This window comes from Metopolophium dirhodum, chromosome 5 (genome assembly GCF_019925205.1).
Source record: "Metopolophium dirhodum isolate CAU chromosome 5, ASM1992520v1, whole genome shotgun sequence".
Lineage (NCBI taxonomy): Eukaryota > Metazoa > Arthropoda > Insecta > Hemiptera > Aphididae > Metopolophium > Metopolophium dirhodum.
The window spans coordinates 13,964,554-13,983,050 of NC_083564.1; the positions used below are offsets into that span (position 1 = coordinate 13,964,554).

Consider the following 18,497-nt stretch of genomic DNA (forward strand, 5'->3'; position numbering starts at 1 on the left):
ATCTGACTAGTGCCCCGTTCCCCGTCTGTGTATCTTTATTATTTGTGGTGGCTGCTGGTCGCGTCGTTGGCACCACTGCGCTCGCGTAGCTCTATCGATCCGCGCCCCGCCCCCGCCTTCCCAACCCGACGAACCCGCACTCCCCGTCATCGTCACCCGGTTCGTGTTGCCAAGCTCACTACTTTTGAGTATTGAGTGTAGTTAATCTATCGGCCGTTTTCCCGTGTGCGTTTCTTATTATTTTTTTTCCACTTTTTTCCACACGCGATTCCCCCCTCATGCACTTCCTACCATCATAATCCGTTGTGTCCGCCGCCGCCGCGCGAATCTCCAACCATTGCCCCGCGAAAACAAAACCGTTTCGTCGCGCGCACGACAACCAACGCCGTCACCCTCATCATCCCCGATAAAGGTCTGTTGTCGTCGTCGTTGTCGTCGCCGCCGCCACCGCCTGTGAAACAGGACCATAGCAATAGCAGCAGTAGAAGCAGCAGCAGCAGCGGTAGTAGCAGTGGTTGTAACAACAACAATACCTACAACAGCAACGACAGCAACAACAACAACAGCACCACCAGTACCCGTCGCCACCGCCGCCTCCTCCTCTGTACGCCGTACACGATTAACGCAGTACCGACCTCAGCAGCGACATCAGCGACAATAACAACAACAACAGTACCCTCAACGAACGCCGAAATGGAGCCACAAGACACGAGCATGACGAATCTGATAATCAACTATCTACCGCAGTCGATGACCGATAAAAAACTTCATCAAATGTTCACCCAGATTGGACAAATCGAAGCGTGTCGGGTGATGAAAGACGTCAAAGTGAGTTCCTACCAACATAGTGTTGTGGTCCACAGATTTTTTGAAAAGCTGAGGTGGTAGTTTGGGGGATTTGGTGATCTTATCTTTGCAATTTTACAACTGCATGAGAGTTTACTAAACTCAGTTTAGGCAACCCTACATGAGACTTTGAAAACTGTTTAAACTAGTATCTAAACTTGCGCGCAGAACGATAAATTGATACGTAGGTTAGGTTATATAGGTATGTATATCATTTTATTTGAATGGTCATTTCTTAAGAATAATATTTGTTTAAAACTGATTGATTAGGTAAGAAAATAAGTAGTGTAGGTACGCATCATTGTAAAATATTGTAAATCTTAACTAACTCATTCCAATTATACATTAACAGTTTGATATTCGTTTCATTAATTTAGTTTAAGAACTGAATAGATAAACTTAAATCAATTATTCTAATATAGGTTGGTTAATACTCGAGATTTTGATTTTTATCAGGCCTGACTGTTCCTATTTTAATGTTTATAATTTTTTTTTTATTGTTCTAGAAATCATTTTTTCATTTAACTAATATTTGCCTAAATATATCACAATAATATAATATTATTGTTTCCGACTTTATGGTACTACCTAGTTTAATTTAATTAGGTGTACGTAACTTAATAACATAAGCAAGAATAAATTTCTTTAAAATTATCTTTGTTATCAGCTTAAAATAATTTGATATTATATTTGTTCATGTCAAAGCAGATATCTGTGTTGAACGCTTAGGTATTGATTTTTTTTTATTGATTTTAAATAATATTACCTATGTTTCTTAGGAAAGGGTTAAATAATATCATTGAATTTATACAGAGTATAGACTATGGAATAGATTCATTTTGATTACATTATTGTTCAGAAATAACGCTAATAATATCTAATATCCCTACCAATTTCATAATGATTTAACGCAATTGATATGCACCTACTATTAATTATACCTAATACCTGCCTATCTATTCTATATTAGGTATCTATTTAGGTAAGAACAAAATTATTAAAACAAGTATATTATGTATTTTAATTGTTACTGTTTGATCTATTTAACAGCTAATTAATGGGAAATTCGTGGGGAAATTTGAGTATTTTTATATAGATATTTTTGAAAACTAATATTTATCCTAAATCTATCCTTGTCTATATTTTATTTTATTTTTTTAAAAGAGCTTTGTACTTATACCTATAAGATTTGTGGTTCATTTTAGGCAGCCTTTTCTATTAACAAATAATATAGGTACAAATAGAATCCTAATTATTCATTGATAAATATGTTAATATTTAAACTACTGGGTAGCTTTCAAAGAAAAAAAAATTTTAAAAATAAAAATGTGTTAAAATTGTTAGAAATTGTCTAGGTATTTACCTATACTAGGTAGGTAGTTATTACAATTTATTTTAACATTCTTTACCTACAACAACTTAAGTGTATAATCTAATAATAATTTCTATTATCTAATATCTACATACCTATTAAATTGATATTATATTTTTTAGACTGGTTACAGTTTTGGTTTTGGTTTTGTCAACTTTGTTCGCCCTGAAGATGCATCTAAAGCTATTGAGGTGATGAATGGTCTCCAAGTTGAAAATAAACGTTTAAAAGTATCTTATGCCCGACCTGCTGGAGAAGATATCAAAGATACAAACCTCTATGTTCAAAATTTACCAAGGTAAAAAGGAAATAATGTTCTAAAGTTAATTGTAATAGGTAGTTGATTTTTAAATATTTTTCAAACAATTTAGATCAATAACAGAAAGAGAACTTGAAGATTTATTTGCTCCTTATGGTCAAATTGTTCAAAAAAATATACTTAAAGACAAATATAGTGGACTTCCCAGAGGAGTAGCATTTGTTCGGTAAGATATTAAATTTGTGTATAATATGTAATATAAGTATTAACTTAATCAAAAATAAGAAAATGGACAATATACAGAAATCTTGGTTTTAGAGTCTACTAATCTTGCTTTGTTTCTATTGGCATAGATGTTGGATTTTGGTGTATTATTTTTATAAATTGGTATGAAATAATAAAAAATTACATTTATAAATCGATTCTGGGCTAAATTTTGTTAAATTTGGTACTTATTCAAAATTCGGTGATGCTCATGGGTATTTTTTCCAAAAGAATTTCATAGAATATTGAAATATGACTTGGTTTTTAATATTATACTGATAGCTTCAACAAATTCCTCCTAAATATAAAAAACTTATCACAGAAATCGACATTAAAAATCAATATATTCCTCATTTTCCTCAATATTTACAAATAGTTAATGTAAATTAATTTTATATCAAGTGAATGTGTAATATGAATATAGTTATATTATATAATATTTAGTGTGAAGCCATTAAATGTACATAATATTTTTTTTTTTCATATACTAGTTATAACAAAAAAGAAGATGCCCAAAAAGCAATTATTCAACTAAATGGTGTTTTGTTGGAGGGATGCACAGAGCATCTATCAGTAAAAATAGCAGAAGAACATGGCAAACAGAAAGCAGCTTATTTGGCCGGTCTACAAACCGGTTTAGCGCACAGAGGTACAAATGACACCCTCACATACTTAAGCTACTAGATAACAAAAGAAAAAAGAAAAAAACCTAAAAATTCCCCTCAACCAATAATCTGTTTCAATGTCTTCGAAGTTACATGTCATAGATCAGAAACAAAATGTAATAGCTTGAATTCTGGCTCATCGGTTTCCTGTAAGTATCATCAATTGTATCTAAACATAGGCCTGTTATGATACATTTAAATGTATGGTAATTATTTATATTTGGATAACTCGGTTAATAGTCTATTCAGTGACAAGCTTATAGTTTTGTTAAATCTATTAAATACAACTAATAGATGACAAGTATTTATTGCATGTAAATGCTGTAAAAATATTCATGAATAATTTAAAACACTGTACTTTAATATCCAACGAGCAAATTCTGTATTGAACAAGAATATAAATATACAATATAAATTATTACTAATGAACTATTATGTAACTTAATATCATTAAGAGGAGTTTTTAAGTTATACTTATTTTAAATTTTTTGCATATATATTTTTGTTATTTTATTATTATATATTATATTGATTAGCAAAAGTTCTTATTGTAATTGTAAGTATTCTGTTTCTCTGATATTTAATTTAATGATTTGGATTAAATAAAATATTGATCATTTTACCCAATATGTACATTTGTTTTCTATCATCTATTTAATATTTATATCATGCGTATTACAGTGTCTTATGTGATTAATAAACTGCTACAAATTATAATACAATATAATAATATATTATAAAATATAAAGTATTAAGCGTTTTATATATTATTTTTAATAATATTGAGCTTTTTTTTAGACATTTCTTGACAATCAGCCTTTTTATTTAAGTTTATTTAGTATTTATATTGTGTTTATTATTGCTTAATTATTTAAATGAAATTTTTAGTTGTTATAGGTATTTAATTATTTACATATTATATGTGCCAAACTTCAAAACTTTTTACCTTTTCAATATTCATTCAATTTTTCACGATTAATATTTCTAATAATATTATGGAAATACAAATAATTAAAAAGAAGATTTAATATTATACCTATAGTTCAACATCTTTTGAAAAGAATTTAGTTATTTCAAGATAGTTATCATATATAAATGATATGACATATCTGATAACTGTTATTTAGTGTATTATAGTTTAGTTTAGCTATTTGCCTAAATATTAAATATTTTGTTAATGTACTGTGTAGTGGGTGTTGGTATAAAACTTTTAAATAAATGTTATTTTAAAATAGGGAAATATTAAATTAAATAGTTAGAAAAACTTTTCCATCCTATTACATTTTGCATTTTAAAGTTGTATGAACTACTGTTTTTTATCATAATAAGTAGTCTGTAGTCATATAATTTAATGAATGTGAGCGAGATGAATAATTAGAGTTAATTTGAATTATGCAGTGAAAAAGTATTCAATCATATTATTGATTAATTGGGTATAATCCGAGGACATATTTGAAGAATCTAGAAAAAAAAGGCAAATAAGGCATAAGTATGAAAAAAGTAATATAGATTACAGACAGAATTTAAAGTTCTTGAGATGCAAACCACTGATTGTATACTTTTTACATTTTAAAAAAATTTGGACTCACCCTTTGAAAAATTCCTGGGTACGCCCCTGGATATAGCTAATACAATTAGATAGGTCATGCCTATTTTCTTAAAAATTGAAAATTATTTAATTGGTCAACCTAATTAATTACAATATAAAACATAAATTAAATAGTTGGAAAATAAGATAGTATTGTTGGTAATGATGTTGTTATTACTTGTACCTGATAATAAGAACCTAATGGGATGAGATATAGCTTATAAAAAATGAGGCCGCTTACATTCGTTGTTTATATTTTTCTTATTGGTTAAACAATAATGATCAACTCTAAAAGTGTATTATTAAACCCTTCAGCTTGATAGTAGTTTTGTGAGTTCGTTATTTAGTAGAGTATTTTTTTTATGTACATTCGACATTTCCGGTAATAAAAAAGGTGGTAATTTTTTAACATATTTCATTTATTTTTGGTAGGGGGAGGGCAAGGGCTGGGCACAAAATAACCACATGCAATTTTTTTGCTACTAAGATGAACTCTACTCAATAATGCTAAAGTAAAAATATTGTTTATATTGTATTCAATTAAATTAACTTGTATATTTTTTAATTTTAATATTTAAAAAACAAATTGTTGCGTTTTTTCCTATTACCATACCATACCATACCATACCATATAACCTATCATATTTGAATAGCCATCATCTTTTCCTAAATATTATCAAAATCATCTTTGTTATTTTATTGGTTATATAATATTATAATGTTTATATCTGAATGAACATTTTTTATTTGTATTATTCATCAGGTTTTGGTTTTATATTAATGGTAATTGGAAGTTACATTTTGTTTGTTGATGTTGAATAAATACAATTAATGTAAATCTTTGTTTGTATTATTAGTTTAAAATATAAGTCCAGATCATGAATGTGTAGTTGCATTTTTTACGTTTTGGTATAAGCATTTGGTGGTTATTCTTCGAACTTGCTTTTTACCTTAAAAATTATTCATAATTTAGATATGTTTAATATAATTTCTTCCTGTACTCTAAACCCAAATATTCTCATTCGACTCCCTAGACCCTTGAACCTTATGTTCAATAGCTTCATAGTTTTTTGCATTTCGGTTTAAAGGTTTTTTTTTTTATTATTATTTAATACTTGTTATTTGTCAGTCATCTGTTGACACCCACTTGTTTACTAATATTTTTTCTTTTGTATGTTTAGGGGCTAAAAAACCACAAAACATGCACCAATTAATCAGAGCTAATCATGTTATTGACAAGTATCCCAATCCATTGTTGCAGCATGTTGAAAGACATACTATTGGTGCTACGCGCCAAGATAGGGCTAGTTACCGTCTTGCATCAGTCGGCTTGTTTCCACCGCCACTTAGCTACAATATCGGCATCGGTAATGGGAACATGTATTGATAAGCATCACTTTCCAATACACCTTTGTACAAATTTTAAGGTTTTTTTCTTTTTAATGTAAATTCAATTAATATAATATATATATATATATAACCAATCTCCATAATTTAAAATTGATCGATACATTTATGAAATGAAAAAAAAAAAAAAATTGTTGTAGATTTCTTCTATATTTAGTCTAGAAATTGTATTGTAAATAATTTCAAGTAACAAATAAAGTTTATGTTACGATTCTTTGGAATAATGAAAAAAAACTCATAATTTTAATTTTGATATTATTATCCTTTTATATAATAATTAATTATCTTAATTAGTTTAAAATATAAGTATGCATGTGTGCCTATATTTCATGTTTTTCTACTGTAATGTTTTTTAAAATAAAATAACTTGTCTGTATATAAATACTGATCACTGAAGTCTTAAAATACTAATATTTTCCACACAATTTATAAAAATATCTTTGAATTAATATATATTTTTCTTTTTGAATGTTGTTAATATGTTAGATTTTTTTTTTCGTTCATGAAATACAATATAAATTAATTTATGTGTAATTAAAAGTTAAATTGTTTTTTTTTTTTTTTAATTTCTTATTTGATTGATGATTTACAAGCTGTGTTGGGTTTTTGTTTCTTTTCTTAAGCACAGTAGGATAATTTGAAATTTATTTATAGTCTATAAATTATAGAATTAAGTTGTAAAATTAAACAAATATGCAGGGAGGATACATATCTATACAAATAATAATTCTATTTAAAGTCATATAAATGAAACTTTAGTCGTACATAATTATTAAATATAAAATTGACTGCCCAGTTTGATGTGTAGATTGATCAACCTGTTATTTTCCAAACATTGTTTTGATATATATATATATTTTTTTTATGGTTTACCTAATGCTTATATTATTTTATATAAAATATATTTATGTTTAGAAGCATATATATAAATTATTTAAAGTAACGCTTTTACATAGCCATTTCTTATTTTGAGAGTACCAACCCATAAAAATTGTTAAAATATTTTGTGTTTGTAATTCCATGAGTTCCATAAAATAACAAACAAGACATTTTAATACTGCAGGTTGAAACCATTACATTATATTTTGTTTATCATATAAAACCGTAACTCATTTAAAAACTGTTAGTTAAAAAAAATATTAATATTATGTATTGAATTATACTCTGTCTAACAAAAGTGCTCACTTGTGCATCCAAATGGAATGAGGTCCCCGTATTGAGGTCTGAATTCTCCCACCACGGAGTATCTGAACCTGCTTTCTCTTCTTGGATACCCTGAGTAAAATGAATAGAAAATAATAGAAACTTTTCTGTCATGCTTTGGGTTGGAACTTGGAAAATTTTGCATGGATATAAAAATTGAAAACTAATTAGGTAGGTATATCCCAAAATACCAAAGATACACATATTGTTTACATAATATTATCCTTGTCAATTAAGAACCAAGAAATGCTGAGACAAGATTTATTTAATGACAAGAGTTTCTTATTTAGTGTATTATAGTATAAAGCCTTGTTCACAGGGTCAAATATTTGTTGTTGAAGTAATGCGCAATCATCCCAGCAGTGTCGTTGATACCACCAATAAAATATTGTCAAATATTTAACCGTGTCATAATAAGATAACTGATTCGCAACCCAGCCGTCCATTTTGACAAGATATACAATATCTGCATATATAAGTACTATGTATTTAAAACTACATGATTATTTACTTCAAAATTTGACTAAGTCAATTCACACAACATTAAAATTAATAGAGTAAAATGCATTCTTTACAAAACATTTTCAATGAGAAAAAGATAAAGCATGTGGGTACGACAATCTCTTAATACAGAAATATGTTTATAAATATAATAAAATAAGATGAGGATAAGTCTGAAATATGATAAAATTTAGTTACACATCAATGTAAAAATAATATCAATATTTGCTAGTTTGCTGCAATATTGTATTTTTTTTAATATCGCTGAAGTTCTTATTAAAATATTCAATAATTAGATAATAATCAACAATATCTGCTCTGACATAATATAGTAAAATGTGTATGATTGTGTAAAGTGTAGTTTTTCCTGAGTAAAGTATTACTTAAATTTGTTTATAATTTAAAAAGTCAATAAAGTAGGTATATAATACACATTTTTTATAAGTGGACTGGGATTATACAACATAGAACATCATATGAAATTTCATATATTCTGTGGTCATACTATATAATACAGAGTATAACGGGAAGACCTGACAAAAAAAAACAGAAAAAGATGCTACTATAACATGATATGCCAAAAATATATGGTTAGTAAATAATTTAAGAAATATGTATTCTTTTGTTAAGAAATTCCCAAAAATAATATTTTAAATTAATTTACTCAAAAAAATATTGAAAATTTAAAAAACAAACTGCTTGACTTAAATAAATGTTTTTACCATCAAAATTGTACTTTTAATAAGATTTACAAATTGGCTATTTTGAATTTATCCAAAAAGAATCTAGTTGGTATTTTGGGGGGTCAAAAAAAAAACTTTCCAATTAATTTTCAAAAGCACCGTGAAAAACAAAAAAAATTTAAGGAAAATGGGAATTTTTACGCAAAATTTTTTAGCTTAATTAATTAGCTTTTACACACAAAATAACTTATTTTTTAAATGTACATAACTATGAATGTTTAAATTTTTACAAATTGGAAAAAGTAGATAAACATTAAACTGTTTTTTCTAATATAATACTGTAACACACTTGGTCTTAAATTTAGAAGGTTGTCATTTTACTCAAGTTCTACACAAATTGTATTAATCTAACTAAAAAACTAATGGTTGTGTATTATTTAATTGAAAAATAAGCTAAACAAAGTATTTTGAATGAGAGAAATCCTAAGAATAGTCCTCTAGTTTATTAATTTTTAAGGAGTCTCGCTATGGCATTGATTTAAGGAAAATCATTTAAGAAATTTCTAATCTCGTTGTGGCCACCAGAAATCTGTTTTAGTCGTAAATGATTATTAGTGTGTGTGGTGTCAATGCGGGTCAATTGTAGCGGCATGGAGGCTTTGATCATGAAAAAACGTTTATTTTACAATATACAATTCTAATTCCAAAAAAAACGTCACAACGATTACCTTGATTTGCATTCTGACAAAATATTCTTTTTTTCCACAACATGTACGAGGGATCAATCAATATTTAAGTTGAAAATTTTGAATTTTTTACAATTTTTATTGCAATTTAAATTACAAAAATTAAATTGTGGCTCGATCGTTCCCTTGTATATATTACGAACAATCAGAATATTTTTTCAGAGTGAAAATTGTGATGTTTGTCTACACGTATTGTTGGAATTAGAAACCATAGTTTTTGACAAATAAAAGAAGTGGAAGTGAGGCCCCTTAAACCATCAAATTAAATGTGTTCAATATCAGCATTATGTCAAACCGATGTTTACATACACATTGATAGATTATAGACATAACTTATAGTAATTTAAATTTTAACTAAAACTTGATTACCTTATTAGACTTAAATAAACCAAAACTCGAATTTTTGTTATATTATTTTTTATATATTTAATAAAATAATTATTTTACAAAAACATCCTTATTCATCTCCCTTAGTTACCCTTGTGTATATTAATTGGGCATGGTGTTGTATTACTTGCTTGACAAGACCTGCATAATTATATTAATAAATCAGACAATTTTGTTCATAAAATGTTTATTTGTATATCTTCTCACCTTTTTGGCAGAGCTCCTCTAAAGCTTTTCTTGCCAACGATCCACGAACCTTCAAACGTTCACTAACAACAGATGGGGTAATGAGTTTGTACGATGGAACTTCTTTTAACAGTTTGTCATATGATACCTTGTCGAACAAAACTTGATTGTTCAACTTGTCACGAACTTTACCTTTGGACCACTTCTGCACTCAAAAAACACAAATAAAAATGTATAACATAACCTTAATCATGATTACAACCAGTATTGATTTGAAAAACTGACCTTCTTTTTGGCTTTGCCACCAGATCCTCCTTCTTTTTTCTTTTGAGTTTTCTGGGGCTGTTTGGACGAGCCCTTTGTGTCCTTCTTGGGTGGCTAAAATACAGAGAAATAACATGGTTAGCTGAACATCGAGCGTCTACGTAAGACATAAATTTCCTGACAGTCTATCAATTTCGAGCAGTATATTAATATTAATGTACACATATCGGCAACACAGTGACGAAATAATTAAGGAGAAAACCAACATCGTTGCAAATGGCATACGATAAAAAAATGTAATAGCTACATGGTTTTAGGGAGCGATGGTGGCATGTGTTAATTACAAATGTACGGTCGTACTACGTAACATTTACACCGGCAAGGAAGAAGTATGTGCGATTGCCAATACACTAAGTAATATTAATAATAATAACTTACCATGTTTCGTTAGAATAGACCTAAAAAAATAATATTTAAGCCGAGCTGAACAAACCGCGTTTCATTTCACCAGAAAGAGGCGAAAACACGACGTGACGGACAGGGAAACAAAACCTACAATTTTCGCAACGCACGCTTCAGTGTCTCTAGAATGACGATATTTGTTGGTTTTTCGCGTGCCGTTGGTAGTACCACTGACGCAGTTCCTTTTGCAGTTATCATTTTGTCCTACCGACTACAGCTGTTTTAAAAATCCATTTTCGTTATCAGTTATCACGTTATTGGAATAATTTTCCAAAGGTGTATGTAACAATTATTGTAACTCTTAAAGTCTGGTAAATAGTCAATTGAGTAAATCTTCTTCGTTGAGGAATGTTGCACTGACTTCGTTCGTATACTTAACAGTGCTAATCGCGTGCAAACATGTCCGTGCACGTGTTCAGCAACAACGTGAAGGTTCTCAGTACGTATTTACTTTTAAATCATGCTAAATTGGAATGCGTATACAAAGTTTGGTTTACAGGGAACCGGAGTTTGTCATTGGCCGTCTGCTCGTCTTCGCACTATAGCACTGAATCTTCTGAACCCCGTGTCATCAAGAATCCGTCTCTGTCGCAACTGAAAAGGGGTACCGGCGGTCGGTCGAGTTTCAATGGAGTGGTGGCCACCGTTTTTGGAGCGACCGGACTTTTGGGCGGTAATCTCATCAACAAATTGGGCAAGATCGGGACACAGGTAATTTTGCTTTAAGACTATTTATATTGATGTCGTTATTTATTCAAATTCAATGTGGCAACAGTTGATTATTCCATACCGAGGAGATGCCTACTTCATAAGGGAGTTGAAACTTGCTGGCGATTTGGGTCAAGTGTTATTTCAACCATATCACTTGCAAGATGAAGAATCTATCAGGAAAGCGGTAAAATACTCGAATGTTGTCATTAATTTAGTGGGACGTGATTGGGAAACAAAAAATTTCAAATTCAACGATGTTCATGTTGAAGGAGCAAGACGTATTGCACGTATTAGTCGTGAGATGGGTGTTGAACGGTTGATTCATGTATCTGCACTTAATGTTGATCCATTGCCAGCTGTAAGTTATTAAGTGTATTTTTATATTAACAATACTTTTATTACCTACCCTCTAATCTACAAATACATCTTCCACATTTCTGATGATCTTCTATTAATAATTTATAGAATATAAAATAAGACAGTATATACTATATTTTACGGAAATAAAAAAATTATAGTATTCTTTCTATTTACCTACTGTTTCTTAACTATTTATATATATTTTATAATAATAATATTATAATTCCAATATATTTGGTAATAAATTGTTCTTCATTGTTCTAGCCTATCTATCTGAAAAAAGGATCAGGATTTTTGGCGTCTAAAAAAGTTGGAGAACAAGCAGTATGTGATGAGTTTCCTGATGCTACTATTTTTCGTCCATCGGACATTTATGGTCAAGGAGACAGATTTTTATTGTAAGTGTTTCATATTATTATCATTTATCAATGATAGTAAAATTCTACATACTTACCTACATTATGACAGTTAATATTTAAAATATTTAACCATATTAGTAACAATTATTTTCTATAAGTTAATATAATTTTGTACTAAACTAATATATTGCATTTAGGTCCCTTTTACAATTATAGTTTAAACTTCGGTTACGCTTAACACACTGATTTTACCGGCCAAATTCCACAGTTTAACTATTGTAAACGGGCCCTCAGTGTCCAACTAGTGTTATACTCTGTTCAAAATGAGATTAGTACCCGTTAGTGACCAGTTTTTGTCGGGCTGTGGTCAACCACTACCCACAACCACAGATCGCCTGTGCATCGCTGCACTACTAGATTAATGTGGCGGTGGTGTGTCAGGATATCATTTTGAACAGATTATACTTATATATCTAAACTAGCTGCCCGGCCCGACGTTGTCCAGGCCAAAGATTTGTATTTTTAATGAATATATTTGTACAATATGTATATATCATATTTCTTATAATTATAATATTAATATAATATGTAACAAATTGCAACCATTTAGATTGACAAAAAAAAATTTCTTTCGTATGCTAAAAATCATGTGTTGAAAAATCAAGCTGTATACACCCTCCAATTTTCAAGTAATAATCTATTGAAATATCTTTTATTGAAAACGGTCCAATGAATTTTTTGAGGGTATTAACTTCAGATAAACCAACATCCAATTTTAGTTGTACCTATAACCAGATTTAAAATTTAAAACCGTATTAAAATAAGTAGATTTTTTTTTGAGATATGCTCGTACATACAAAAATGGGGCAGTGTACTATATTATGCATGTTATATACATATAAACCTTCCTCTTGAATCACTCTATCAATTAAAAAAAACTGCATCAAAATCCGTTGAGTAGTCTTAACGATTTAAGCATGCAGGCAGAAAAAGGGATTTTGTTTTATAATATGTTAAGCAGATACTTATGTCATTTTCGTAGACTAATCACTGCTATTTTCTTCTGTTTAGTTTTTCAAAAAATGTTTACAAAGTTTAAGGCTTGACTTTTGGATTTTAATTTTCTGTTATAAATTCTTAGATGTTTTCATTTTTTCACTTGAATTATATTGTTAATTAGTACTGATATGTTAATTAGTACTAATAAATATGTATCGCGTATTTTCCTATAACTATTTAGCCTCTAAGACAGGTTAACAACACCGTTACCACAAAATCCATTAAAATATAAATGGTTTTCTATCCAGGTCAAACCTTGCCATGAAATTAACCAAATTTTTGGTTTTGACATCTTAATAGATCTCATTAGCCTTCAATGACAATTTAAAACTAATACCACTTTAAAAAATAATAAAATTTGATATGAAATAGCAGTATAAGTGATAATATGGTATAATTACTTGTTCAATGTATTGATTTATGTTAGGTGTTAAAATCAATACAATGTTTTCCCATTGTTTATTTTTTAAATAATTATTACCTACTTTTATTTTAGGTAAAATATATTGTAATGAATAATCTATTCGAGGATTTATGTCACAAATTAAATATTATAGATAATATGTTTTCAATTCTTTCATATTATTTTAGTCAGAAGTGGTAAACATTTGAATAATTTAGTAAATAAAAAATTATATATTAAAATAGATAGTTACTATAAATTGTATGATAACAATTTTTATTATTTTATACATTAAAGAAAATTTGAAAAATATTTATTATTTAGGATGTACAGTCACGCATGGCGTCGTAGTCATCAGCAAGTTGTTTTATGGAAAAAAGGAGAACAAACAGTTAAACAACCTGTGGCAGTATCTGATGTGGCATATGGCATTGTGAATGCTATGCTTGATCATTCAACAAAAGGGAAAATTTACCAAGCTGTGGGGTATGTCAATTGAGATAACCTGAATACATTTTTGCAATATTATTTAATAACAAAAAATTCAAACATTTTTAGGCCAACTCCTTATATGTTATCCGATTTGATTGATTGGATGTTTGCAGTTTTACGCCGTAATAAGCAATTCAACTTTGATTATAAACGTACTGGTATCCTGGAAAATCCTCAATATTTAATAAAAATGTGGTTAACAGACAAACTCTGTCCCAGTTGGCCTCCAGGTTATGTTACCTCTGAGCGCTTTGAAAGAGTAAATAGTTTTGTAAAATTAGGCTTATGAATATATGAAATTTTATTCAACTATAAAAGTGATATGAATAATATTTGTATTTTATAGGAGTTTGTAAGTGATATACTTGATGAAAGGCTGCCAACGTTGGAAGATCTAGGTGTAAAACTAACCAAGACAGAAGAGCATATACCTTATGAGCTAAGATTTTTGAGAGCTTTCCAGTCATACATGGATACGATCGGTGAATTTGAAAACCCAGCTCCTCCACCACCTTACATAGCATCACCGAAGCGTACTTTCACATAATTAGGTATAGAAGATTAAATAATTAGTATTTTGTTAAAAATATGTAATACTCATAAATATAATATTTTAATTGTATAATCATTTTTATTTACAAACCTTAAATTCTTGACATTTATCTTTATTTTAATAGTAAATATTAAATAATATAATAACATAATATTATACATTTTTATCTATAAAATAGTTACAAAAAGTACCGTTCACATTTAAATCCAGTCATTATCAGAGTGCTATATTATATTATAGGAATACTGACTAGGTATATTCATACGGCTTTAATAACTTATACTGAAAAGTCAATTTCATTAAATTATACAATATATTTTTTTTTGTACCTAATCCTAATCTCTATAATAATAAGACTTGAACTGAAGATACATTCTATTACAAAGTTTAAGTCATCTTAATGGCTAGTATCACATCCGTCCTGAATCGTTGTTTTAATGTTTCAGAAACCATCTGAAGAACGCGTCTGTCGCAGTGGACCTAGTCGGCTGTGCCACCAATCAGAGTCTAAAAAAGAAAAACAAATACATAAATAAATATTAATTGTGTTAAATCAACATTTGTCAAATAGAAAATAAAACCAAAAATATTGTATAATGTATATTATGTTTAAAATAAATGTTTGTTTTCAAATATTGTGTACACCAAACACCTAAATTGTAGAAGGAGTATTAAAAATAAAAATGTGGTACCTATACTTAACAAATATTTTTCTAAACCTGGTTCACATTATGATTATTTATTTGGTTCCAGAGATTTTTTAACGTGGGGAGGGGTTATGATGCTGATATTTATATTTTTATTAAAAATGCATAACTGAAAATCCTCTATATTAAACTTAGAGGATTATACTAATATTAGAATTTTGTAGTACTTTAATGAAGAAAGTGTGCCCATACGCAATGTCGATTTTGATTTGTTGGTTGGATTGTCTGCAGTTACTTGGCTAATATTGTTATAAGGAGAATTGATAACAATTTCAGTATTTTGATTTTAAGTTATATTGTTTTAGGACTCAGTATTTATGAAAGCCACTATTTTTACAGTTTTATTTTAAAATGTTGTATTATATTTTATAATAACTAAGTTGCCTAGATGTACCACTATTGGGATTACAAATTTGGCAAAAAAAGGGTAACTATTGAAACATTTCCCCAAGAATAAAGCCAGAAGAAAATTGTGGCTTGTTAAAATTAATTGTGATCTGTGGGCTCTAAGAAATTATTCTTGACTCTATAAGGTACGTAGTAGGTGTGCTGGATCTAAGACTAGCAGAGCTGAAACAAATTAAATGTTCGCACACGACAAATGTAGAATAGGTAGTAACTAGTAGGTAATTTATAACAATTTTACTATTTAAAAATTTACAATATTTTTAAAAAATGTAAAATTAAGAATATTATGTAATTAATTTTCTTAATTAAATTAATTTTAGTAGGGGGTGCGATCGTCCCGTTGTCCAAACCACGAGCCGCCATTGGCCTATATAAGCATATATAGGCTATATCTATATATTATCTAATCATAGGTATCAATGTATCATAATACCTACCTACCAAAATATTATCCGTATGGACACACTCTCTGTTTCAAGGCACTCTACAGTTAAGGTTAGAGAGCCTATATAAGAACTATATATATAACTAGAGTTAGGATGTTGATGACTTTTGCATTTTTTTTTCCTTTTATTCTGTACAATGCTGTCCTAGCTAAAAATTTGTTTCATGTTCCCTTGATGCAGAATATTCTAATTTTATTTTGCATTTTTTTGCATTTTTTAGCTATAAATGCATTTTTTTGTTTTTTAATGTCATTTTTCAACATTTTTAAGTCATTTCTAGATTCTGAGCGAAGCGATGAATGTATTGATTTTACAATGATGTGTGTTTTTTTTTTATTTTTTTTTAATTTTTAATTTTTAATTTTTTTTAATTTTTTAATTTTTGTGTCTGTCATCACCTTTTAGGACAGTAAAAGTGCTTGGATTTTCTTCAACAGTAACTTTTCTGATAGGAAAGTGAATCTAGTTGGTACTTTGGGGGGTCAAAAGTAAAAATTTCCCAGTAGTTTTCAAAAGCGACGTGAAAAACAAAAGAAAAATTAAGGAAAAACGGGAATTTTTACGCAGTCTATTTTCGAGAAAATCGATTTTGGTTTTTGGTGTAACTTTAAAACAAATTACCTTAGGGACATTAAATTTTGACTGAATGTTTATAATTGCATTTCCTATACACCATAACATTTTCCAAATATTTTGACTTATTTTGAGCTGTTTACAGACATTTTCAGTTTCCATTTTTTTTAGTTTTTTTTTCTATAAATATCAATAAAATTTTATCTTTTGAGTAAAAGAGCTTGAAAATTTAATAGAAGGCTCCTAGGTTATTGTTTCAAAGGCCGATGAAAAAAATTAAAAATCCTTAGTCACAGTTTTTATTTATAAGCATTTATAGTTCTAATTTTGACAAAATACGGAAAAATCACGATAATTAGCAAATTATTTTGAGTTGAGAATTCATAAAATTTTTTTTTTTTAAATCTAAGATTTTAAAATGTAATATAAGATTACTCATAAGTTTGTCTACCTTTATCAAAAAAAAAATATCTACAAGAAACTTAAATTAAATTTTTATGAGCGTCTGAAATTTATATTTTTACAACATTTGATATTCACTCGATTTCTCATGTAACAATTTTCTTATTTTATTGTAATTAAAAAACGAATGACTGTAGATACTTGAAAATTTCACTGAATGTTTATATTAGCATTTTCTATACACCATAAAATGTTGAAAATATTTTGACTCTTTTTCAGCGGTTTACGGACATTGTGAGTTTTCAATTTTTTTAGTTCATTTTTCTATAAATATCAAAAAAATTTTGTGTTGGGTAAAAAAGCGTGAAATTTGAATATAAGGCTCCTGATATATCGTTATAATAGCAGTTGAAAAATATTAAAAATACATAGGCACAATTTTTTTTTATAAGCATTTAAAGTTCAAATTTTGACAACATTTATCAAATTTATAATTTATTAATTATTTTGTAGTTAAAAATGTATAAAATGTTTAACTTTGATGGCTAAGGATTGAAAATTTAAAACAAGGCTCCACGTAAATAGGTTATGTATAAATTTCTTCTTCACAATAATATCATCAAATATACTTGGTAATATCATAGGCTGACTGACCGTTTTCGCTCAGAATCGGTTTTTTTATACAATGATATTATTATATCATTGAACTCAAATTTAACACCATCCATTACAGTGACCCACTTGTAACCTACTGTACAGCAGAGCGACATACACTTATCCACCTTTTTTTTTCGTCTTTTAGGGCATTTTTTGTACTTTTTATACAATGTGGGGCATTTTTCACAAATTATAGATTTTAGGGCTATTCATATTTTAAATTACTATTACACCCATTATTATACCCATATCTCTAATAAAAACTATTATTTATAAATAAGTTTTTTCACTTACTTAATTATTATTTTAGATAATTTCTAAGGTCATTTTTTTGAAGTTTTTAGGGCATTTTTGCACATTTTTTAGGGCTTTTTTGCATTTTTTAGGGCATTTTTGTGTGTTTTTAGGTCATCAACATCCTAACTCTATATATAAATATACATAAGCCTTCTAATTAATGTAATTTTTGAAAATCTTCCTCACATGGGCCCAAATTTACTTAATTTGTCATCTAATTATTAACATAATATAATC

At 28.4% G+C, this 18,497-nt stretch overlaps 4 protein-coding genes across 7 annotated transcripts in view; 2 read left to right on the top strand and 2 right to left on the bottom strand.

Moving 5' to 3' along the window:
- On the top strand, positions 1 to 6,604 carry LOC132944252 (protein sex-lethal-like). Of its 2 annotated transcripts, XR_009664436.1 has the most exons (5): positions 2 to 828; positions 2,341 to 2,516; positions 2,590 to 2,703; positions 3,233 to 3,555; positions 6,176 to 6,604. XR_009664436.1 is itself a non-coding variant. In XM_061013500.1 (4 exons), exons 1-4 carry the CDS (start codon positions 694 to 696, stop codon positions 3,423 to 3,425), a joined length of 618 nt encoding a protein of 205 aa, XP_060869483.1. In that variant the 5' UTR covers positions 1 to 693; the 3' UTR covers positions 3,426 to 3,960. The 2 variants fall into 2 exon arrangements, 1 of the variants encoding a protein (XP_060869483.1); XM_061013500.1 differs by lacking the exon at positions 6,176 to 6,604 and having other exon boundaries at positions 1 to 828; positions 3,233 to 3,960.
- A 3,330-nt stretch (positions 6,605 to 9,934) lies between these two features.
- On the bottom strand, positions 9,935 to 10,970 carry LOC132944253 (small ribosomal subunit protein eS25). Its single transcript, XM_061013501.1, has 4 exons — positions 10,810 to 10,970; positions 10,393 to 10,485; positions 10,129 to 10,312; positions 9,935 to 10,062 (listed from the first exon to the last, which is right to left on the bottom strand). The coding sequence occupies exons 1-4, from the start codon at positions 10,810 to 10,812 to the stop codon at positions 9,992 to 9,994; spliced, it is 351 nt and encodes a 116-aa protein (XP_060869484.1). The 5' UTR covers positions 10,813 to 10,970; the 3' UTR covers positions 9,935 to 9,991.
- A 126-nt stretch (positions 10,971 to 11,096) lies between these two features.
- Positions 11,097 to 15,467, top strand: LOC132944249 (NADH dehydrogenase [ubiquinone] 1 alpha subcomplex subunit 9, mitochondrial). The gene is made up of 8 exons (XM_061013494.1): positions 11,097 to 11,272; positions 11,333 to 11,544; positions 11,609 to 11,902; positions 12,169 to 12,302; positions 14,050 to 14,211; positions 14,284 to 14,476; positions 14,564 to 14,768; positions 15,217 to 15,467. Exons 1-7 carry the CDS (start codon positions 11,233 to 11,235, stop codon positions 14,762 to 14,764), a joined length of 1,236 nt encoding a protein of 411 aa, XP_060869477.1. The 5' UTR covers positions 11,097 to 11,232; the 3' UTR covers positions 14,765 to 14,768; positions 15,217 to 15,467.
- LOC132944248 (E3 ubiquitin-protein ligase goliath) overlaps positions 14,809 to 18,497 on the bottom strand; it is a 56,541-nt gene continuing 52,852 nt past the window's right edge. For all 3 annotated transcript variants that reach the window (XR_009664435.1, XM_061013491.1, XM_061013493.1), the window contains one exon: positions 14,809 to 15,277. Coding sequence is in view for 2 of the 3 variants with exons in the window: in XM_061013491.1 (XP_060869474.1) it covers positions 15,213 to 15,277 (65 nt within the window). In the remaining variant the exon portion in view is untranslated. The remainder of the gene's footprint in view (positions 15,278 to 18,497) is intronic.